This window comes from Ursus maritimus, unplaced genomic scaffold (genome assembly GCF_017311325.1).
Source record: "Ursus maritimus isolate PB19 unplaced genomic scaffold, ASM1731132v1 scaffold_14, whole genome shotgun sequence".
Taxonomy (NCBI): domain Eukaryota; kingdom Metazoa; phylum Chordata; class Mammalia; order Carnivora; family Ursidae; genus Ursus; species Ursus maritimus.
In genome coordinates this window covers 47,826,674-47,849,463 of record NW_024423786.1, presented here as the reverse complement: position 1 = coordinate 47,849,463, position 22,790 = coordinate 47,826,674, and the positions used below count along the sequence as shown (strand labels likewise).

Here is a 22,790-nt window from a genome sequence, read left to right as displayed (position 1 = left end):
CGTGGGTGGCCGGGGCGGCGGCTCCGGCGGCGGCGTGGGCCGGGGCTCCTGCTGCTCTGCCTTCCTAGCGGGAAACTGACTGCCTGAGCTCTGGAGGACAAACAGAGACACTGGGGGGTCACCGGGGCCGGCCGCGGGCGGGGCTCCAGGCCTCCGCCGCCCACCGGGTCGCTGAGCTCCCGCAGCAACCCGACAGATCTCCCACCCGGTGTCTCTGGGAGGGGAAAATCAGATCTCTCTCTTCGCAAAACCTGGGCCCTTGAACTGCCAGGTGCCGGGGGCTGGGGTGGGGGTGGGGGGGACGGCTCCAAGACCGGGTCTGCAGCCCAAAGCCCCAGGTGGAGCCTGGAGCGGGGCTGGGGCCCTTGAGGACCCCCAGCTCCATTCCCTCCCTGCGGCCTGATGGGCCTGCGCCCCTCCCCAGCCCAGCCCGGGCCCAGTCCCAGCTTGCCCTGAGGTAGGTGGAGGACACACGCACCTCTTGAGCCACGTGAACTGGCTGGAGCCCCTGCACTGTGAGCTGCTGCACGGGGCCGGCTTTGGGCGCTTGTGGAGTGGCTTGGACCACGGACCTCTGGGGAGGGAAAAGGCAAGTCAGACTGTGGTAACCGTGGTGCCCCTGGTGGCCCACGCAACCCCGAGTCCCCGCCCCATGCCCACAGACTCATGGAAGCGTCAGGGCAGCCTGGTGAGAAACAGGCCACCCTTCTGCAGCTTTTCCCTGCCCGGCCTTCACCGAGTGCCTTTCAGAGTCATCACCACATTGACTCTGGGTGCCCAGTTACCGGTGTGAGCAGAGGCTCATCAAAGTGAGGCCGACAGGAAGTGTCAGAACTGAAGATGAACTTGGGTCTGAGTGACGGAGTCCTTGCTGTCCCCCTTGCCCTCTACATGGGTTATCCCACACCCCCCATCCGCCATGCTGTAGGGATCCTGATACCACCCCCAGGGCACACAGTGAGGGGCAGGGGCTGGGGGTGGGGTGGGGGGTGGTGCTGAGTGGTAGACTGGGACTCAGACCCAGGCCTGGAGGGTCAGAAGGTCTGTGGAACACGGCAGGAACATCTGTGAATCCTTCAGGGTGAGGTTTCTGCTTTCCTTTGGAGGAAGAGTCTATGGCTCTCATCTGGTTTTCCAAGGGGTTTGGAACCCCGCAACTTGAGTGATAACAACCAGATAGCAGACATCCCTTGTCACTTAACCTGCTCCAGCTGCCATGACTAGCCTCTGGGAGTCCCCAGAATCCACTCTGTAGTCTGAGGAAGAGCCTCTACCTGTCCCAAAGGCTGGCCTCGGATTTGGAGGTTGGGCCTCCCCGAGCCCCTCAGGGGTAAGCCAGGACTTGGCCTTGGGGCTTCCTCCAGGCAACTGGGCCCAATAGAGGCCGGGTTGTTTCTCAGAGCTTCCAGCGCCTGTCCAGTGCTGGGTGTTAGGTGCCACCCGTGACGACCACATTTCATCCCCCAGCAGCCCCAACCACCCTGCCCCCAGGCTCCCAGGGCAGAAGCCATTATTTAGACGAGGATGCTGAGTCTGGAGTGAGGTAGAGGCGCTTGCTGAAGGCCCGGGGGGCCTGCTGAGGCTGTACCCCCATCTGCTTGGCTCCCACAGACAGTCAAGGAGTCTGTAGAGGCTGCCTGGCCAGGACCCCTTGCCCCAGCCACTGCCCGCTTTGGCCTGGCACCTCTTGGGTGACGGGGACACTCTGCTGAACGCCATGGACCTGAAGCTGCTGTGGCACCGTGCCCGTGGGGGCCCCGGCCGTCTTGCTGGCGGAGCTGTTGGCCTGCACCGGCGACCGCTGCAAGGGAAGCAGACACGGGGGCGTCGTCTGGGCACCCAGGCCCTGACAAAACCCTTTTCAGGAGGGCTCTCCCTAGAGCTGTTTGGGGAGGGTGGCAGACCACAGAGGTCTCAACCTCCCAGGCTGGTAACTAGCCGAATTCCATGAATCCGAATGCCTTGTCCTTGCCCCAATCACCCCCAGGCCAAGCTGGGGGTCTGGCCCAGAGGTACTGGTAGGGGGACCCATCCTCCCCAGCGAAAATGGCCTCAGCTCAGAGGCCACCTGCTGCCTCCACAATCAGAGAGACTGCAGCCCTGAGGTGAGGAGGGGTAGGTGAGGGAAGCCCCACTCAACAGACGAGGTACTAAAGCACAGATGGGAAGGGACGGCCCAAGGCCACACAGCTGAGTGGTGGCACCAGGCACTGACCCCAGGCAGACTGGCTGCAGGTCCCTGTTGGCTCTGGGCCATGCTGTGGCACTTTGTATCATTAGCTGTTTTACACATAGAAAACACTGGGCTCAGAGGGCCCCAGGGGCCTGGCCAGAGTGCCCCAGGAGAAATGACTGAGCTGGGGATCTGACCCCAAGCTCCTGATGCTGCCACCCATGCTCCCAGCCGCCCATGGCCTGCCTGCCTCCAACACCTTTGTTGGTGTTCGGGAGATCCCCAGAACCCACCCCTGTGGTCTGAGGAAGAGCCTCGACCTGCCCTGAGCGGGGACGGGGGACCTCCTTTCCTTCCTGGGATACAGAGCCCTGAGGTGCAGCTGTGAGGTCACTTTCAACCTGGGGGGAGGCTGCCTCCTCCTCCCGGAGCTGGACTCTGCTCGCAGCCAGCGGGGCCATGAATTGGGCACCCAACCCGGGCTCAACAAAGACTTTGGAGGAACAAGTGGGCTTGAGGGGCCGGGACCCCAAGTATACTCTGGGGGTACATTGCCAACCGGGGGAGAGAGGTACAGGGAGGGCAGCTGAGGGGGCCACTACCTACCTCCGGGGGCGAGTGCACCTGCTGGCTGCCATGCACCGTCAGGGAAACCTGGCCGCCCTTGCCGCCTGGGGCTGTGCTCTGCACCACCAGACGCTGCGTGGGGAGAGCCTAGAACCAGGAGGGAAAAGGACCGCAGTTCACTCACAACAGCCCGTCCGGTTTTCACGAGCACCTGGCCCCATACCAGGCGATGTCCTAGTGCCACACACCTGTTAGCTCACGGAACCGCCCCAACAGTCCCAGTGCAGCCCTGATACTAACCGCACTTCGCAGAGGGTGACAGAGAGGTTCAGGGTGGCAGAAGTGTTTGCCCGAGGTCCTGGAACCAGTAAGTGGCAGAACCAGGGTCCGTGTCCAGGGAGCCTGGCTCCCCAGGCCACACGGAATATGCTCTCACCCTTGAAGCCTGACACGACTTTGTCCGTTCTGTGCTGAGCCCCACCCTGCCCCCAGCCTTCTGGGGGACAGACCACCACACGCTCACAGTCCCTGTGCTGGCTATGGGCTCTTGGCTCCTAATTGGCAGTGGGTTCTCTGCTTTGAGACACTGGGGCTGGACCTGAAAGTCAGCTTCCTTACTGCTACTCCTCAGCTCTATTAAGAGAACTCATGCAGGTGGTCCTTCCCCGATGGGCCCTGACTGCCATGGTCTCACTCCCTGGAGGCAGCAGGTGGGGAGGCCCCCGGATGGAGCCTATGTCCTTGATGCTGGGGAGGGCAGATCTGAGCCGGCCGCAGGGAGTGGGTTGTGCACACTGGGGGACGCTGTGAGGGCTGGGGCGGGTGTGGCAGCCTTACCTGCTGGGGCACGGGGATGTTGGTGAGCTGGAGGGGTGACACGTGGCCCGGCTTGGCCTGCACGCTTGTCTGGACCAGCAGACGCTGTGGGGGCAAGGAGTAAGGACCTGAGCCACGCCAGCTTCCCCGGGGAGGCCTGGCCCAGGTGGGTGGAGGGGTGGCTGCAGTGACCATCTTGATAAGGACATGTGAGCAGATGGCTCGAGCAGCAGGGCAGGAGGGGAGGCCAAGTCCCCGTGGTCACAGTCACCACCGCCCCTCTCATGTACCCGCCCAGCCCGCCCCGGGGGAGGAGTGTGTCCTACCTGCTGGGTGCCCTGCACCTGCTGAACCACCTGAGTGGGGACTCCGGTCTGGCTGGCTGCGGAGCCTGGGCTGGCCTCCGATACAGTCTCGCTGGCCCGCATAGCGCCTTCTGTGAGGAGGGGTCACTGGGTCAGCTCTGCCTGCTGTCCCTACCTCCACCCTGAGCCTGAGTCTGAGCCCACAAGAATGGACGATGGAGCCTGAAGCTGATCCCTGACGGGGTGGGGCCTCTCCAACAATCCTGCCTGCCTCCTGGCCAGCCCTGATCCTGCCCATTGGGGTGAGCCACAGGGACCAATGATCCTTGACATGCAGAAGCAGCCCCACCCCAGCCCATCTTGTCCCAAGACCTTGTCCCAAGACCAGACCAGAAGGGGTGACTGAGGAGCCAACACACAGCAGAGGCCCGGAGGGCTGGATCCCTTTTCCCAACAGATAGGATCTGTGGACAGCCAGTGACTGACCTCCTACCCTGGGGTCCCAGCAGCCCTAGAAGGACCAAGGTGCTGGGGCCAGCTTCCTCAAGATGACTCCTGGCTTCCCAGGAATAGAAGAGGGTCAGAAGAGTGACCTTAGAAGGGGGCGCCTGGGTGGCACAGCAGTTAAGCATCTGCCTTTGGCTCAGGGCGTGATCCCAGCGTTCTGGGATCGAGCCCCATGTCAGGCTCCTCCGCTATGAGCCTGCTGCTTCCTCTCCCACTCCCCCTGCTTGTGTTCCCTCTCTCGCTGGCTGTCTCTATCTCTGTCGAATAAATAAATAAAATCTTAAAAAAAAAAAAAAAAGAAGAGTGACCTTAGAAGGCCCTGCCAGCCTGTGGCCAAGCACTCCCTCCCTCTCCACTGTCCCAGCCTCCCTGTCCTCAGTGGGACGGAGTGGGGCAGGCAGGTACTCACGCTGACAGGCAGCCGAGAAGAGGCAATTGTAGAACATGGTGCCGCTACCCTGCCCCTGCCCCCGTCTGTCCAGGGGAAGCCACCCCACACTGCCCACTCCTTGCCCACCTCTTTGGGAACAGCAAGGTGCGCGGGCGGCTTTATACCCGCAACCTTGGGGAGCTAATCCCCCAGGTGGATGCAGAGCTCCCGGGCTGCCCTCTTGGAATAAACACTCTCCTCCTAGCAGGCACGGCCCAAGCAGGGCCTTCGCTGGGCTGGGGCCTTGCTATGAAGTCAGGAGGGAGGCTGGTACCCGGAGATGCTATCGGGCGGGCACAGGTCAAGTTTCATGCACATCTCACTGAGTGATTAACAAGGGAGCTGAGAAGGGGAGAGGCACAAAGGGCCAGTGTCCTTGAGAGATGCTGGATGGGAGAGCCTCCACCCCAGCCAGGACACCATCCATCCTGCCCCCTCCGTGTGGCCTGGCTTGCTCCCAGCAGTTCCAGAGGCCAGGCTGGGGCTGTGGGGCACATATGTGCCTGCTCTTCCTCCAATGTGCTACCAGGAGCCAAGGTCCCAGTGCCACCTCCAGGACAGGAGGGTGGTGGGGAAGGAGTAGTAGGAGTAACTAGAGTACTTCCAGTGCCCCAGGTGCTGTGCTAGGGTCTTCCTGGGTAGCTGGAGACAGGAAGAACTTTTATTGCCCCCGTTATCGGATAAGGCAAGAGACTGGGAGAGAGGAAGTGACCTGCCCAAGGTCACCCAGCTGGGAACTGACAAGCCAGGATGCTGGCCCGTAGTATCTATGCCCACATAAATCTTACATTGTGCGTGGAATCCCTCAGGTCATGCTTGGGCTGACACCCCAAGCGCAGTGGTGAACAGTAAGGCGAGGGTCTATGGGAACACCGTAAGGACCAGAGCATCCTCAGCCTCCAAAGTGAGGAGCTGGGCCTCAGCTAGGTGGGGACACAGGGACAGGGGCCTGGCCAGGGCAGAAGGGCAGTCCCAGGCAGATGCAAGAACCTCAGGGACCAAGTCCGGGGCACAGCTCATGAATGTGTTATGTGTTGGGGGTAGGGGGAGTGGTGGCCAGATGTGGGAGGTGGTGTTGGGGGAAGCCTTCCATTGGCCACATGTGGGACAGGCACTGGAACAACCTCAGGCCTGCTTGGCCAGCTGCCTCTGCAGCCAATTCCAGGAGATACCATTTCCTATGTTTGGCTAGAATCTTCCCTTGTATCCACTTAGGCCTCCCTGAGCAGTGAGGGAGGTAGCACTCACCAAGATGGGCCCCTGGGGAGAAACCTGAGAAAGCCCTAAGTCACGTGAGGGGCCCTGGCACACCCGGCTGTCCGTGGGACACAGGCAGCCAGGCCCAGCCCAAGGAATGGCACCCAACTGAGGCGGCCTTGCACAGGGTTTGCCTAGTTCAGGGTGGGCAGTGAGTGGGGGGCTGGCGCCAGTTACCTCCTAGGCCTGGAGGCTCAAATGAAAATTCCAAGGCTGATTCTTCAGTCAGTGGGACCCTTAGCATTTGGGAGGCCTGGGGACCTGCTGAGATCAGGGATCTGCCTGGGATGGGGAAGCTGCAGGAAACAGTCTGGGATGGCCCCCAAGGCTGGGACCCCCACATCAGCCAGGCCTGCCAGGCTGTACCACGAGGATAAGCAGGTGAGATTCCAGAGTCTACTGTCTGGATGAGAGGCTTCCTGTGTGTGTGTCCCTGTCTGCCCAGGTCTTGCCCTTGCCCTGTGTGTGTATGTGTGTATGTGCTGGGGGGTGGGGTATTAAGTCTGCGAGCCTCTGCATCTGTCTGCCTTCTCCTTTTTGGGCATGTGCACGAGACCAGAGAGGGCCCCGCAGTCTCAAGTCCTAGTCAGGAAGTGGCAGCTGATTTCCTGTCCCTCAATCTGATAAGCATCTCTTCCCCCCTGGGCCCTGCACTTCCCCACTGAGACCTGCTCACAACTCCAACGCTTCGAGCCATGAGGGGGAAGACTGAGGGAAGCCCCAGAGCCCTGACTGCGAGCTGTGGCTCTAGTCCTCACAGACGATGGGCGGGGCAGTCTGGCTCCCTCCCTCCTGATCCTTTGCTCCTGGAAATGACTTCAGTCGGGGGCTCCTGAGGGGGCCTGTGGGTCCTGGGTCCCTTGTCTGTCCTGACCTTGGTTTCCCCATCTGTGCTTGGAGATGCTGACAAACAGCCCCCCATCTCTCTCATGGACACAAGTCTTCCCTGGACTCCCAAAGACTCCAACTGTGAGAGAAGCAGGGAAGAAAGGCTGGCCGCAGACACTCCTTCAGCCCAGCCCTGTCTGCTGCGGGCAGGCTTGGTGGCACCTTCCTGGGGGTGGCTGCCAGGACCCACAGTGCCCTCCTTCGGCCTCGAGTTTCGGGCGAGAGTCTGGCAGCCTGTGAGGACAGGGACTTATGGATCTCGAGGGCTGTTCCTGAGCAGGGTAACTTGAGCTTCCTTCCCATCACCTCCAAAGATACCTTAGGGCAGAGTCCATAAGGACCGGGCTGGATGAGCTGTCTGTGGTGTCGCTCCCAGCTGGCTACCAGCCTGGGCTCCAGGTTGGGTCCAGGGCCCCACCCTGTCTCCTCCCTGCGTCTCCCTGGGTCCCTGGTCAGCTCAGATTGCTCTGGCTCTGGACGAGCCCCAGGCACCTTACGGCAGCCTTTACTGGTGTCAGTTACCTCCTCTACCTCCGCCACGCCTGGGACGGGCTCAAGTGGCCCAAAGGCCACCCTTAGATGAAAAGGGACACTAACCCAGGAGAGGGTCATGGAGGAACACTGGGAAATCACTGCAAGGGGATGGGGGAGGGGTCCACGGAGCAGCAACTGGAGTGACAAGGGGCAGCCAACCTCCCCCTCAGAACAGACTGAGGAAGCATCACCCAGTAACCCTTTGGGGACAGCCTCACTGCCACCAGAACAGGCAGCAGCAGGGAAAGAAAGTCCCCTGTGAAAGACCATTGAGGTACCACGAGACCAAAGAAGGAAACCCAAGAGTCACACCAGCGGCCCATTCACTGCAGCCCATCAGCACAGAGCAGCTCCACAGTGCAGTGGGCGATCAGGGGAGGGGGAACAAAGGCCTTGGCCTCTAAGCACCAGGGACTCCCCGGGCACGCACCAGGAAGAACTGGAGAGGCTGAGGGGGAGAGAGGAATGTGCTGGGAGTTGGGGTGCTCTGGGGCCTGGAGCCATGTGCCCTTTCCAGACCCTTGCCCTAAGGACCCCGGACCCCCAAAGCCGCCAGAGCCAGCATCCAGGAGGCCCAGGGCCAATCAGAGGCCCTGTAGGCTCACCAGAGTCCTCCAACAGTGACAGGCGAGGCCTCCCACCCGCTCTCGGCCACCTGGAGCTGACAGACTGTGAGGGCTGAGATGCATCCGGCCAGCCTTCATGTGGGTGTTCATGCCACAGAGACTCAGTGGACAGAGCCCTGCCCTCAGGGACAAGGGGATGGACATGACTGCCATCATCATCACTTCAGCTGATCATGTGTTAAGCAGAAAAACAAAGCTACATCAGGACACCGGGAGGGAGCGGTGGAGGTGGGGAGGTGAGGGTGGTCAGGGAGGTAGCATCTGAGCTGACACCAGAACACAAGGGACAACCCCCCAGGAGGTTTGGGACAGGCGTGCTCCAGACAGAGGGCACTGCAAGTGCAAAGACCTGGAGGCTGGACAGAGCCTTGTGGGTTTTTGGAGCTGCAGGAAGGCTGGCAGGGCTGGAACAGGTGTGGGGCGGAGGGGCAGGTGGGCCGGGAGCCTGGCAGGCCTCCCAGACCAGAGTTGGGAGGCTAGGAAATGGTCAGGAGGGTTACAGGAAGTGTGGAGCTTTTAAAGCCCCTCCCTTGTGGGAGAGGCCACAGGGGGCCAGCTCTCCTCTGCTGAGAAAGCCAAGGTCAGGGTTTCTCAGACAGTGTCCCCAGGGCCACCTGCCTCAGAATCGTCTGGGCTGAACTGGGTTGTGATAGGCTCCCTCTTGGGTCGCTGTGGGGGCACACTATGGCCAGCGAGGGCAGAGGCTGGACCAGGGCGGGGGCCGCGGGGAGCTGGTGGGTTCTGGCGGCACTGAGGAGGCAGAGCCGAGAGGTCTTGCTCAAGGGTGGGTAGCACAGGAATCCACGCCGACCCAGGACTGGGGGTGGTATTCATTAGGATGAAGAAGTCTCAAAAGAGGGTGGATTGGATGGGGGGGTGGGGGGAATCCAGGGTTCTATTTGGCCATGCTGGCTTGAGAGGCCCGTTCAATCCTGAGCGCATGGGTCACAGGTGGCTGGGGTTCAGGGCCACAGCCCAGGGCGCAGACCGCAACGTGGGCGCACTGTTAGCACCGAGGTGGCAGTGAAAGCTGAGACACTGGACTAGGGCACCATGAAGGGAGATGAGGAGGAAGCAGCAAAGGGGCGGAGAAGGGAGGCAGGGAAGTGGGTAGAGACCAGGGGAGGGGGCGGTTCTGGGAGGAAGGGGACCAGTGTGTCAGGCGCTTCCCAGGGACCGAGGAAGAGGAGTACCAAGAGTGACCAGCAGACGGACAAGATGGGAGCTGCGGCTGACTCCAAATGGGGCGCTGTGGGGGAAAGGCAGAGGCAGCAAAGGAGAGAGCACGAGTTAAGGAAAGGAGGGCGAATCCTTCACGGAATGCTGACTTAAAAGGAAGTGAAGACGTGGGCAGCAGCTGAAGGGGGACAGGAACTGCGGTTTCGGATTAAATCGGGAACCTTTTCAACTCTGCAAGCTGGTGGGAAAGATTTGTAAGCGAGGGACCGAGTGATGAAGCCCTGGGGGGGATGGCCTAGGATTCACAGAGCCGGTGGCTGCAGACGACCCTGGCAGCTGTGAGGCTGGCTCAGGGAGATGGCATTCTTCTTGATATGTGTTGGCACCTGTCCCCAGTGAGACAGGCAGCGGGGTCAGGGGTAAGGAGCATGGAATGAGACAAGACGACGGAGGTAGGGGAAGGTTTCTTGCGGGGGTGGGGGACATGTTGGAGAGAAAACCTAGTAGGATAACTGGGCAGTGCTGGGAACCCGCTGGAGATTTGTGGCCTGGGGACCCTGGCCACATCCACAGCTGGTGCTCTCAGCATGGCTCTCACGTGACATCCCTCCAGACCAGTCCCTGAGGTAAAGAGCCACCACCCTGAGCCCCCACCCTGAACCCTCTCTGGGGACCTCGACACCGCCAGGAGCCTAAAGGATGCTGCTCAGGGCCTCAGCTACATCTGTTCTGGTCCCATGGGGCCACATCAGTTGCCACGTGTCACTCCATATTGTCCCATCTTCCTAAACCCAATCTTGACCTGCCCATTCCACAGCCTCCCAAGATGGCTTTATGATTCCCATCCCTTCCTTTTCCATTCTGGAAAGATTGGGCAGCGGGGGGTAGGAGGTCACCACATCCTCCCCCCTCCATTGAGCACACTGGAAACAACAAATGATACCCAGTCCTGGTCTGAGCTCCACCTTCTCAGGGGAATGACTGCCTGTCCTGACCCTCTGCTCCCAGTTCCTTCTGCTCGGCCTATCTCCATCCTGGAGGGAACTGGGGCATGAGGAAGATGGTCCAGGCAGGAACCATGGAAGCCACAACCTGAGATTCCCGGTCACTTTCTCCACAGCCATAAGGGGAGACCACAGTGAGAAACAGGGGTTCTTAGCCACATGATCACAAAATTGCCCAACCAACGGCTTCCCTCGGCCCCTGGGTCCTGCCAGGACCTCCTGGCTGACCTCCCTGAAATGCCTCCGTGAATACCTCCCGTGTATCCCCTGAGCTCACAAAGCTGTTACCAGACCTTTATGGATGAGGACACAGGCAGAGCGGCCGAGAGGCTGGTAAGAAATGAGGCCGGGCCAGGAGTGCAGCGGCCGGGCGCTCAGCCTCCATCTCCAGGAGGTGTTTGCAGACTTTAAGTCCACCCACCCTTTCCTCAAGCGGCAGTTTACTTGGGGAAAGAGACAGAAGCAGCCCTAAGAGCTGCCCTGGTGGGAAGGAGTTGAGGTGGACAGAAGCATCATTGCTTGGCCTGAAGACTCCTTCCACAGAAACACCCCCCAAGTCCCACCCAGGAACCGCAGCAAGTTTGAAAGCTGCCATGCTGGTGACAGGCATAGTGACAGTGGGAGGGCATCACGGTGCCCCCCCCCACGCCCAGGATGCCGGACTCCCCAAACTCCTCTCCAAGTTGTTCACAGAGCATCCTGGCTCCAAGCACATGTCCACTTACCAGAGACGGTGACCACGATGTACTGCTGGGACGCCGGGGACGGGGTGGGCGCGCCCGCGGGCTGTGAGGGCGTGGGGGTGGCCGGGAGCTCCGTCACATACTGCTTCTGGCTGCCCGGTGGCTGCGCCTGGGGCTGGGGGCTCTGCAACTCAGTGACATATTGGGGCTGGGGGATAGCAGCGGTGGCAGGCGGCTGGGGGGGCTGGGGCGCCGCTGGTGGCGGCGGTGGCTGGGGCGGGGCCTGTGGTGGCTGGGATGGTTGCGGGGCTGCCTGTAGCTCAGTAACGTACGCTGGTGTTGCCATGCCAACAGTGGGGAAAATGATAATAAATAAGGCTTTTTTTTTTTTCTTCCTTGGGAAGAAGAAGAGGAGGAGGGAAACAGAAAAAAAAAAAAAACAAAAAAACAAAAGAAGGAAAAACAAGAATTAATCTACAAGCAGAGGAAACAGGGACAGTTCCCGGCTCCCTAGAGACACGTTTAGGTTCCTCACTAACTTAATTAAATCCGGAGGCTGGTGGCCAGATACAACCAACTCATCAGGGCAGGGGAACTGGTTATGGACAGGCTGGTCTACGCCTCTTCCACTCACCCCCAGCCAGGACTTCTGCCTTCTTCCTTCCCAGCCCCTGGTGCCTGGAGGACCCCTGTGTCAAAGCTGGGTGGGGGAGCGTGGGGTCCTGGGCCCTCGCCCAGAGACAAACGGTACATTTCTCCTGAGGGCTCCTGCAGACTGGACGCACTGTGCTGAGTGCTTTCTCTACATTATTTCATTTTAAACTTTGCAACAACCGTGTCTGGGTTTGGGTTTGCTCTGCCAGATGAGCAGCAGAGGCTCAGAGAGGTTGAGGAGATTGCCCCAGGCCACACAGCAGGCTGAGGCGGAATCCTGGGCATTCTGAGTACTTGAGTAGTTGGCTAACTGCTAGAAGGTAAAGCCGTGGGGAAAGCGGTCTCCTGGCCAGCCTGTCCCAGTTCCCTACATGCCTGCTATCTCGGCTTGGATGCTTGGCTGAGTCTCATTCCCAGTGGTGTGCCAGAAAGGGAGAGGTGTTTGAGTCCAAAAAGCCCTTAGAGCAGCTTGTGGCCACAGGGGCTTTCAGGCCCTTGAACAGACCAAGTGCCCTTCTGAGTCTAGGGGCCCTGGGCCGAGAGCAGGCCTGGGTCACAGGGAAGGCTCAGCAGTCACTGCTGACCTCAGAATGGGGCCGGCTCAGCCAGGCAGCATCGCTGGCTGCTAAAGGGTCATGTTTCCGCTCCCGGGTCCCGGGCTACGCACCCTGTCCCTCGTGCTGAGCTCTGTCCCTTCTAGCTCACCGTCCCCCTCCCAGTGCTAAGCGCCCCCTCCCTCTCACCCAGCCCCGCCTCACCAGAAGATGAGCAAACGGTCTCCCCGCTGCCCACACTAATGGGTGCCACCCCAACGCCGGGGCATCTGAGGACGGCGGAACACACACTTGAGTGGCGAGGAGGAGAAGCCCCAGCCCCCATACCTTCGTGGCCCCTGCCTGGCCCAGGGAAGTGTTTGAGTTTGACAGCCCTGCCTATGGTCGGTCGCCTGTGACGCTGGCGGGCACTCCAGTCCCCGCGGGCCACTGAACCAGAGGCTCTTCTGCACGAACCCGGGAGCACCTGTGTGCCGTCATGCGCCAGCAGGCGGCTCTCCAGCCCGTGTGACTACGAGTGGGATTTGCAAGGGGAAGGGGGGGTGGGGAACAACTGCTGCTGGTTGACCAGAAGCCCCAGGAGCCTCCGCTGTGCTCACCTCTGCACCGCAGCCCCATGAGTGAGGAGCCACCACGGCCATTTTACAGATGAGCAAAACCATGTGAAGGGTGCCCAGCAACGGGTAAGGAGACGACTTGACCCCAGGTCTCTCTGACCCCCGGATGTGTGCTCTTAGCCCCCAGCCCTACTCGGAGCCAGGCATGGGGCTTGTTTATTTCTCACAATCAGTAGACAGCATCTTCCCTGGTTTTCAGACGGGGAGACCTGAGCCCCACCCACAGAGATTAAACACCTGCCACACACAAGACAAAGTCGCTTTCCCCCAGCCCCGGTCCTCCCAAACTCCTTCCTGCCAGCATCAGAGGGGCTGCCTTCTGGGGGCTCCTCACACCACTGGGTCCAAACTCTCTGGTCCGGCTCAGGAGCTTGAGTCACTGCAGCTGATCGGTGTCCGACTGCCCGGTGTCAGACCCACTTCAACATGAACCCTGACCTGTCTCTTCATTCACGAACACATTACTGACCTTCCTCCAGGCCTCAGTTTCCCCATCTGTACTGAGGATGATGAGGACACCAATTCATAGGGCTGTTGTAAGGACCCGACAAGATAAGCCCAGAGCCCAGTAAGCGCTGAGACGCAGAAGCCACTATTATCATTGTCACTGGACAAATACCCGTGCCAGGTAGAGGTGGAGAGGGGGGCAGGGGGAGGAGACACACACATTCCTCGGGCTCTTAGAAGGAGGTACCCAGGGGGAATCCAAGTCTGGTGTTCATCGGCATTACCTGGGGAGCTAGTTAAATGCAGGTTCCTGGGCACCACTGCCCAGGGAGTCTGGGATGGCCCCAGAGTCTGCCGTTTGAGCTAACCCACCCTCGGGATGATTCTGAGCCCGCTGGCCCTGGGAGAACTCTCTGAGAAACCCTGGCGTGGGCTTTCTGAGCCCTAGCAGAGCTTGCTCCTGTGGTACCCCCCACAAGGAAAGGGCTTTAAAAGCTCCACACTTGCAGGTGCTTTCTCCTCCTTGAGGTACAAAGCCCGCAAGCCCCAACCCTTCCACTCAGGGGCAGGGGAAGGAGGCAACAGTGAAAGCTGAAAGGCCAAGCTTGAAAAGGTGAAGGGGAGATTAATGAAACAGTTAAACCCACTTCTTTATTGGAGGCCTTCTCAGGACTGTCATTGTCAATCTCTAGGAAGGGCAATACAGGAAACAAGTGTCCCACAATTATTCAACCAGGGAGCCCTTTTCTTCCCATTTGTGGATGACTAGGGCAAGCAGAGGTCTGCAGGGTACTCTCTAGAGAGAAATCAGTCACATATTTAAACAGCATGAGAGTCCTTTCTTTACAGAGTAGGGCGCACAAAACAAGGGAATCGCTCAGCAAATCCGTTCCTTGGCAATGACACTGCTGAGAAAAGCACCAATGGCTGCACCTATCTTCAAAGCCAACAGCTGTTTTTGGAGAATCTCTGAATCAATTAGATCAGGGGCCGGCAAACTTCTGTAAAGGGCCACAGCCAACATTTTTGGCTTTGTGGGCAGACAGCCTCTGTTGCAACTACTCAACTCTGCCACTGCAGTGTGAAAGCAGCTACAGATAACACGTAAACAAATGAGCATGGCTATGTGCTGATAAAACTTTATTTATAGACACTGAGAACTGAATTTCATATAGTCAGCACATGTCCTAACATTTTATTCAGGCCACAAAATATACTCCTTGTAATTTTCTTCCCCATTTAAAAGCATAAAAATCATTCTTAGTTCACAGGTCATGCAAAACCAGGTGACAGCCATCGTTTGCTGACCTCTGGTTTGGACGCCAGATTCTATAACCAAATGGTTTACATCTTGGACAAGGCCCTCCTAAGGAAATGAAAAGAAAACTCCCTTTCCTCATCTGCAGACTGGCTTCGATGAGGGACTTGCAGGGGAGAAGGGAGATTAAATCTAAGGCTGTGGGCTTCCTTTATCCTCTATATCCAGTTAGTTTTTAACACTCTTCAATGGTTCCTTCAAAATAGATCCTAAGGCTGGACATTTCTCTCCACCTTCATCAACACCCTGCTACTCTGAGCTGTCTTCAACTCTTGCCTGGACTGGCTCCTAGCTCCACTCCTGCCTCTACAGTCCTTAAGACCCTTTGAGGGCACCTGGGTGGCTCAGTCTGCTAAGCATCCGCCCTTGGCTCGGGTCATGACCCCAGGGTCCTGGGATTGAGTCCCACATCGGGCTCCCTGCTCAGCGGGGAGCCTGCTTCTCCCTCTACCCCTTCCCTCTGCCTGTGCTCTTGCTCTCTCTCTGTCTCAAATAAATAAATAAAATCTTTAAAAAAAAAAAAAAAAGATCCTTTGAAAGCACAAATCCTATTTGTCACCCCTTATTCAGAAGGCTCTTATCACAGAGACAAAATAAAATCCAGAGCCCTTCCCAAGCGTTATGGGGCCTTGAGGTCCTTCCTATCTTACTTTGAATGTTCTAGGCAAACTGGCTCTTGCTCCTAGAATGCTCCAGGCCTCTGCCTGCCCCAGGACCTTTGTACCAGACTCTTCCACCTGACTGACATGCTCTCCTCACCTCTACCCCCATGCTCCACTGCTGGCTGCCTCTTATCATCCAGATCTCAGCTTATATGTCACCTTCTTGGGTCTCAAGTGTGCTCTCCTCCCCCAACCCCAAGCACTCTGAAGCACATACTCCTATTTTGTTTTCTTCCTGGCTCTGTATTTCCTGGTTTATTTTCTTATTCATAGTTCCCCTTCCCTCCATGACCAGAAATGCAAGCTCCCCAGGAGCAGAGACCTGGCCTGCCTTGCCCATTACTGCCCCTCTAGCTCCTAGAACACTGATGCGCACATAGTAAGGGCTCGATTTTTACTGTCAAATATGTGTCCACAGGCCAGGAGCACCCTGCTAGTGAGTGTCAAAGGCCAGTTTGAGCCTACGAATTGACGAGCCCTTGTGAGCAAGTTCCTGCCTCCTGCCTCTGCCAGCAGCAGGCTTATGCAGCAGGGGCAGCGATGCCCCCGGCCCAGAACGGGCTCCCCGGCCCAAGAAGAGTATCATGCACTGTGCAGTTGCTATCTGCTGACTGCGTCCCTCGGGGAGTCTGCCTGGCCCATCCCTGAGCTATTGAGATGTGTATGGGGAGGGAAAGGCAAGGACTTCAGCTCCAGAGACACCATTCCCACGACACCCACACCCCTGGCTCACCCAGCTGCCTCCTGGAAGCCTTGGGGCTGAGTCTGGGCCCAGGCCCAGGAGAATTTTTCTTTTTGGCTACTCTCCTAAAGCGGCAGAAAGGCTATTCAGGAGCAAGGGGAATGACACTTTCTCACTAGAAACTGGAATCCTGGTATCCAGCTTCCTGGGATCTCTGTCATCAGCCCACACAGCCCAGCAAGTGAGTCAACCTTTAAAGCCACTAGGCTCTCACCCAATTCAGAATGATAAAAATAAATGCAAGCGGTGTAAGTCAGAGGGCTGAGCAGGAAGGGCCAATCATGAGAATACCAGTGGCAGCTAAGAGAGTTTGAGCACTTACTAGGTATCTGATGCTCAACACGTATTCTTATACGAGATCCATAACACAGCAATAGGAGCTTAAAATTACTACCAAGGATCACTGCCCCTAGCTTAGACAGGAGGAAACTGAGGTCCAGAGAAGTAAAGTAAGGCATCCAAGAGCACAGAGCTAGAAAGCAGGTGATTGTTTCCAAAAGCAAACCAAACCAGTGCTCTCTACCCTCGTCAAAAGATCCCTCTGGGCTTGGACCCTTCAAATATAAAAGTTATGGCAGGGGAGAGGCAGTTAACAAGCCTAGATGATCGGTAACATAACCTTCTGCTCAAAGTTTGCCTTTCCAACAGGTGGTGATGACCTTTCAGGCAAACTTGGTATTTCCAGATTTGTACTGAAAATTAATCTCCACGCTTCCTAACTTTCAAAGGGGTCCTCCTACCACCTCTCAAAGAGGGCCTGGTCTAGAAAAGTCCCTGGAGAAGTAAGACACCCCCCCCCCCCACCTTATCTCAAATTCTTGAGGGAAAGCTTTAGGAGAGCCTGAAACAGTCCTTCTCCTTGAAGTTTATTGATTTTAAAAGAAAACGGCTGCAATTTGCACACCACCACTCTGCTCTGCTGACGCCAAGCCCCAAAGCAAGACAGAGAATAAGCAAAGTGGACTTGGCCCAGCTGGCTGTTTGAAAAAAATAAATTCTTCCCCAAGCTGGCAGATCTTGCTGCCCGGCAAAGCAGTCGCTCAGATTCTCCTGTAACAAACATGGAACACTTCCCTTTCTCTCTGATCTTGATGTCCCGCTCCTGCCCACGTGGCTCTGGAGGCTGGTACCTCCTTAGTGACATGTGACCCAGTTGACACCAACTTGATTGACACAAAAACATGTGTCTGGCCAAGAGAAGCAGCTTAAGAAATGTTAAGAAACTTCCTCCGGCGCCATTTGCTTCCCATTCCCAGAAAGGGAGACCGTGATGGACAGAATGGTTAGAAATCATCCCAGCTCCAGAAACAAGTCCTCTGCCCAGGGACAACACCAGATCTAAGAGAGCAGCCCACAGAGAAGCAATCAAGTTTCTGTTCTGTCTCAGTCACCCGAGATCACTCCTCCCTGCCATGGGCTCCGATTCTGCAAACCTCTCCAGGCTGGAGCCATATTCCTAGCCCACAGCTTCTCCACGAAACTTTGTTTCCCTTTGCCTTCTCTCAGAGAGAAGGCGGCAGATTTAGGAGCAGACAGCAGTGTTGAAATCAAGATTAGCTAACAGTTCTATCAAACCACATTCAAAACAGCACATGGGGTAAAAGTTCAAAGATGAGCCCTAGAGAAATTCCTGAAAGGAGTTAGGAGTCCCTGAAATGCAGAAAAGGGACGATAGCAATGATTCTCCCCACTTTACAGGATGGAAAACTGAGGCCTGAGATGCGGCAGACAGTGTGTACTGGGAATGACTGGGCGGGGGGGGGGGCTTCTAAAGCGACGCGGCACAGGTGGCCTCCCATCCCTTTGGGATGTGGTAAGGCCCAGGCGGCAGCTGCCCCACCCGGTTCCCCCCGGCACTCGCCGGCCCCGCCCACACCTTACGACCTGGCCCCGCCCACTCACCTCGGCCCCGCCTCGCCCCTCCCTCGCTCCCATTGGCCCAGCCTCCCCAGGCCCGCCTCTCCGCACCTCCCAACATATAAAAGCCCCCCGCCCCGTCCGGCCGACCTCCACTAGCCGCCAGCCTGGTAGCGCCCGCCCCTCGCGGGGGCTGGGCCCCGGACCCCAGGGGCGGGTGGTGTCGCCCCAGCCGGGCCCCGGCCCCCTCCCCCACGGCCCCGACAGTCGCCGCCGCCATTTTGACCGCCCGCCCCTTCCCCCCGGACTGTGATTACAGCGACACCCGCCGCCCGGGCCCCGCCACCCTCCCTGGCCCGGCCCGCCACTCCGGGGCCGCCCCGGTTACCTCGGCTTCTTCCTACTTCTGTCCGCAGAAGGGCTTTCCAGAGGTCTCGGAGGCGATGTTGGGAGGGGGACGGAACGTGCTGGGGTCCCCGGGCCGGGCAGGGGGGGGTGGGGGTGGGGGTCGGCCGGGCGGTTGTTGTTGTTGACTCGCGTTGCCGGGTTGCTTGGTCGCCACGACTACCGTGGCTATGGCGCCTCCGTTTCCCTCACCGGGGCAACTGTTGCTACCCACCCTACACACGTCACGAGCGGGGGCGGAGTCCCGAGTGATTGGCGGCGCCGAGAGAAGTGATTGGACGGCGCTAGGTCCTGCTGCTAAGCTATTGGTCCCAAGTCACGCTTTTCAACACCCTCTCGACTTCTCGGCGCTCTGATTCATCGGTGTGCATGTCCATCAAAGGAAACTGAGCCCTCAAAGGCAGGAGAACCCGTCACTCCCGCAAGGAAGCAGAGGCCTAAGAATAAAGGGGTGGGGTCTGTGAGGTAGGGATTGGTTTGCGGCTGTAAAACCTGCCTTATGGTTCAGCTAAAAGGACGTCAATCTATTCCAAAGGTTTGCCGCGCTCTCTAGCTGGGAACCGCACGCATGCGCGGCACGCAAGGCCAACTGGGAATGGTAGTCCGTTCTGCGTACTTTAAACGCCTTACCAACTATAAAAGGCGAGAAAGGAAAGCTCTCTTCCTTCAGACTTCTCCCCCGGTGGGTCAGTTCCTGGCCTCGCGCGCTTACGTCACGGGAGGAATGCGGTGACGTGTCTGCTCTTCTGTGACGTCTGCGGCGGGGCGGGGCTAGGGGGTTCGATGACGTCACTGGGCGCTCTTCCCCTACCCCCATTGCCCTCTGGTGGTGGGATGGTCGTGGGGAGCGAAGGTGGGGTTCGATCCCAGGTCCCATCCCCCGAGCAAACTTCCCCCGCCGCACAACCCCCGGCCACCTCTGCCTAGACCCGGCCTCCGCGCCTGCTCCCGCCTGCCCGCCCTCCCGAGCCGGGAAAGGTCACTGCTGCCGGGACAGTCGCGGCTATCTCGGCCCCGCAGGCGGTGCGGAGGGCCCTGGGAAAGGTCTCCCGCAGGCGGAGGATTTAATTAGAGGCTTCCATCGCGGGCGATAAGCAAAGGTCGGCGCCCAGCCCCTCCCGGGGGAGCTCGGGCTGCCCCGCAGGGCTCCACACCGCCCCCCCCTCCAATTCCGCTCCCCAAGACCGTCCTCCTCGCCTCAGTTTCCGCAGGGGAGAAGTGACAGAAGCGAGTTAAGGTTCGGGTTAGCGCGCCTCGGGCGCAAAAACTCAATCATCAAAATAAATGACATTCTAATCCAATATTTTTTCCAATATTTAAGTATCAAAATTAATGGGAAAAAAATAAATCCATGATGAGCAAAATACCGAAATTTTAAATAAAGGTAGGATCCACCAGGACTGGGATTAAGGTGTGGTGAGTCATGCAAGTGCAGGATCAGATCTTGTCTTTTACTTTTTTGAAAATATTTTAATCATCGAATTTTTTGCTTTAAGTTTGATTTTTCAAAATATTGTCTTGATAAGTGAGGTTATTGGCACCCCGTTCTTCAATTTTTGTGCCCTAGTCTCCACTAGAGACAGTGAGGAAAATAAAAGCCAAGATTCAGAGCCCATGGTTCTAATTCCACTTCTGCTGTGTGACAATGAGACAGAGTGGCTCTATCTCTGAGCTTCTGTTTCCTGGTTCAATCAATTTCACCCTTCTTGTGTGCAAGGCCCAGGCTGTAAAAGTAAAGAAAGCAGACAAATTCTTAGACGTTGCATTCTACTAGCGGAGACACAATTATTAGTGAAATTAATACTTGAGATAGGTTTATAAGGGCTGAAAGAGCAACGTGAGAGGGTGTGGGGGAGGAGTGAGAGGGTGCTGTAGCCTGTGTCCCCTGAGGAGGGGTCATGCAAAGTGAGCCTGAGTGGTGAGAAGAAGCGAGCCCCATAAAACCCAGGTGGAGGGGACTACAGAGGCAAAAGCCAGCAGGGGAAGGAACAAACATCTGGCTGGGGCAGAATGAGCAAAGAGGAAAATGTCAGGAGGTGAGGTCAGAGAAGTACAGGTAGCCAAATGACTCCTCAGAAATCCTCCCAACAACCCAGCAAAGTGGAATCCTCCTCCCTCCACTAGACAGGCAGGCAAACAGAATCTCAGAGGTGGAAGGTGCCCCCTCAGGATCATGCAGCTGGAGGCAGCAGAGCCCAGACAGCCTGGCTCCTTTTCTGGGACTTTCCAGTGTGCTTTCATGCCCCTGAATGTGACCCTCGGTGGAAGAGGAGAAGCAGCAGCAGTCCCAATCTGCCTGGAAACGCCGGCTGAGCTCCAGCCCTGACAAGTCCCCCCAAGAATTCACGAGACATCCAGGCATAAGGTGTCCGGGATAAATCCCAGCTGGCAGAGCAAAGTCCTGCAGCTGCTGTGAGACAGGTGGAGGTCCCAGGGCCATCCCTGTGGGGAGTGGGGACTAGAAGCCCTATTTCCACCTCCCTCCCATTTCCCCACCTTCCCGACATTCCTAAGCCCCAAGATGGGCACAGCCAAGCCTGAAATCATTTCTTCAATCACAAATATTCATTATAAGCCTTTGTGGCAAGGAAGGCAGTGTGGGCTAGAAATGTTCTAATTTGTTTTTATCTGATAGTAGTTGCATGGGTATACAGATATAAAGATTCCCTGAGCTCTCCATTCAAAATATGTGCACTTGGGGTGCCTGGGTGGCTCAGTGGGTTAAGACTCCGACTCTTGATTTCAGCTCAGGTCATGATCTCAGGGTCATGAGATCAAGCTCTGCGCAGGACTCTGCACTCAGCGTGGAGTCTGCCCGTCCCTCTACTTCCGTTCTCCCCCTGCTCGCGCTCTCTTTCTCACTCAAGTAAATAAATAAAAAGAAAATCTTTTTAAAAAATCTGTGCACTTTATGTATGTTATGCTCCAATTTGAAAGTTGAAAACACATACACACATTATACCATTGGAAGCAGCGCTTGACCAACTCCTTTCTGGAACATTGGTAATGAAAAGTAAGGAATTAAGGATGGTCTTGCCTCCCCAGTATCAGCTGTAGTGGTCATTGAACAGTCTAAGAAGAATGCCAGCTTAAAAATTTAGAAGGAATTAGAAAAATCACCAAGTTGCAAAAGCCAAGGAAATAATTGATTTGGGCAGTGATCAGCAATAGGCATTATAAAGCATCAGGTGAAGGGATGATGGGAAGCAAAATATGCAGAGAGTGATGGATGGCTCTCTGGGTGTAGGGGAGTGGTCTTCATCACGGAGACCAGACTGTCACCAGTGTCAGCTGCGATGAAACTCAGCATCACAGTAAAGGGACCTGCAGCCTCAGAAGTAAGCTCACAGTTTCCCCTACGACCCATCTTGCCAAAATGTTAAATCTGACTCAACCTAACACCCAGTGTGCACAAGATGGAAAGAATAGAAAGACAAGTTAAATGACAACATCAGGGGCACCTGGATGACGCAGTCTGTTGGGCATCTGACTCTTGGTTTCGGCTCAGGTCGTGATCTCGGGGTCATGGGATCGAGCCCCGTGTCGGGCTCTGAGCTCAGCAGGGAGTCTGCTCACGGTTCTTCCTCCCTCTTCCTCTGCCCCTCCCTGCCCTAAAATAAAATGTAAAAAAACCCAAAAAACAAAAAACATCCGGAAGCAACAGACGAATCCAGAGGGTTGGGGTGTCTCTTCAACGAGTCAGTCCTGGAAAAAAGGAGTGGGGACTTTTCTAGAGCCAAATTGTTCTTTGTGGTGGGGGGTGGCTGTCCTGTCCATTGTAGGGTATTGAACATAATCCCTGGCCACCACCCACTAGACACCAGTAGCACCCTCCGTCCCCAGGTATGACAACCAAGCAGGTCTCTAGACAGAGCCAAATGTCCTTGGAGATACCACGCTAGAGGATGACAGCAACTGACAGAAGGACATGGGGTTCCCAGCTGTCATCCTGCAGAGACAGACGTTCTCTTATTTAGGCCAGTTAGGGGGCTCTGTTAAGCCGAGAGAACTGTGACTTGGTAATGCTGTTCTGCATTTTTATATTCATTGAAAGTTTTGCACCAGGTAAGGCAAAACTCATTGAAGCGGGAAGCTGGAGGCAATGTAGGTGTCCATCTTTCTGGAAAGATGAAATCAAAAGGCTGCATGATATAGAATACTAAGCCGACGGTGAAACCAAGTAGCTCTTAAGAAATATAGTGCTAGTGGGGTGAAACCCGGACACCGTAACATTTTAAAATATGGCAACCTTGCTCCTGACCCAAGTGCCAAGAGAAAGAGATCTCCACGGAGTTTTGCTAAAAGGGAGAAAAAAAAAAAGTTTAAAACTATCTACTAATGTGCCAGCTAGTAACGAGAGTCTGACACTGGGTGCATTGAAATGCAAACAAGATATCCTCCTGTTATACTGGCAAATTGTCACAAAAAAAAAAAAAGCTGGTGCATTTCTGCTTATTATACATGAAGTGTTATGAATGATTAGCAGACTAGTTCTAACAAACTTTTCAAACTACAGGATAGGGTCAAAGAAAGAATGAATTTTTAATATATGAATACCGTGCAGA

At 56.7% G+C, this 22,790-nt stretch overlaps 1 protein-coding gene across 3 annotated transcripts in view; it reads right to left on the bottom strand.

The window, feature by feature from the left end:
- RFX1 (regulatory factor X1) overlaps positions 1–18,919 on the bottom strand; it is a 28,613-nt gene extending 9,694 nt beyond the window's left edge. Inside the window, exons 1-8 of one of the 3 annotated variants that reach the window (XM_040629205.1) lie at positions 18,209–18,919; positions 14,241–14,242; positions 11,012–11,360; positions 3,883–3,992; positions 3,578–3,661; positions 2,780–2,887; positions 1,685–1,801; positions 479–574 (exon numbers count right to left, since the gene is read on the bottom strand). In XM_040629205.1, coding sequence (XP_040485139.1) covers positions 479–574; positions 1,685–1,801; positions 2,780–2,887; positions 3,578–3,661; positions 3,883–3,992; positions 11,012–11,315 — 819 coding nt within the window. In that variant the 5' untranslated portion in view covers positions 11,316–11,360; positions 14,241–14,242; positions 18,209–18,919. Of the gene's footprint in view, positions 1–478; positions 575–1,684; positions 1,802–2,779; positions 2,888–3,577; positions 3,662–3,882; positions 3,993–11,011; positions 11,365–14,240; positions 14,243–18,208 lie in introns of all 3 variants that reach the window. The other 2 variants (XM_040629203.1, XM_040629202.1) reach the window with 2 other exon arrangements.
- Positions 18,920–22,790: the final 3,871 nt, after the last annotated feature.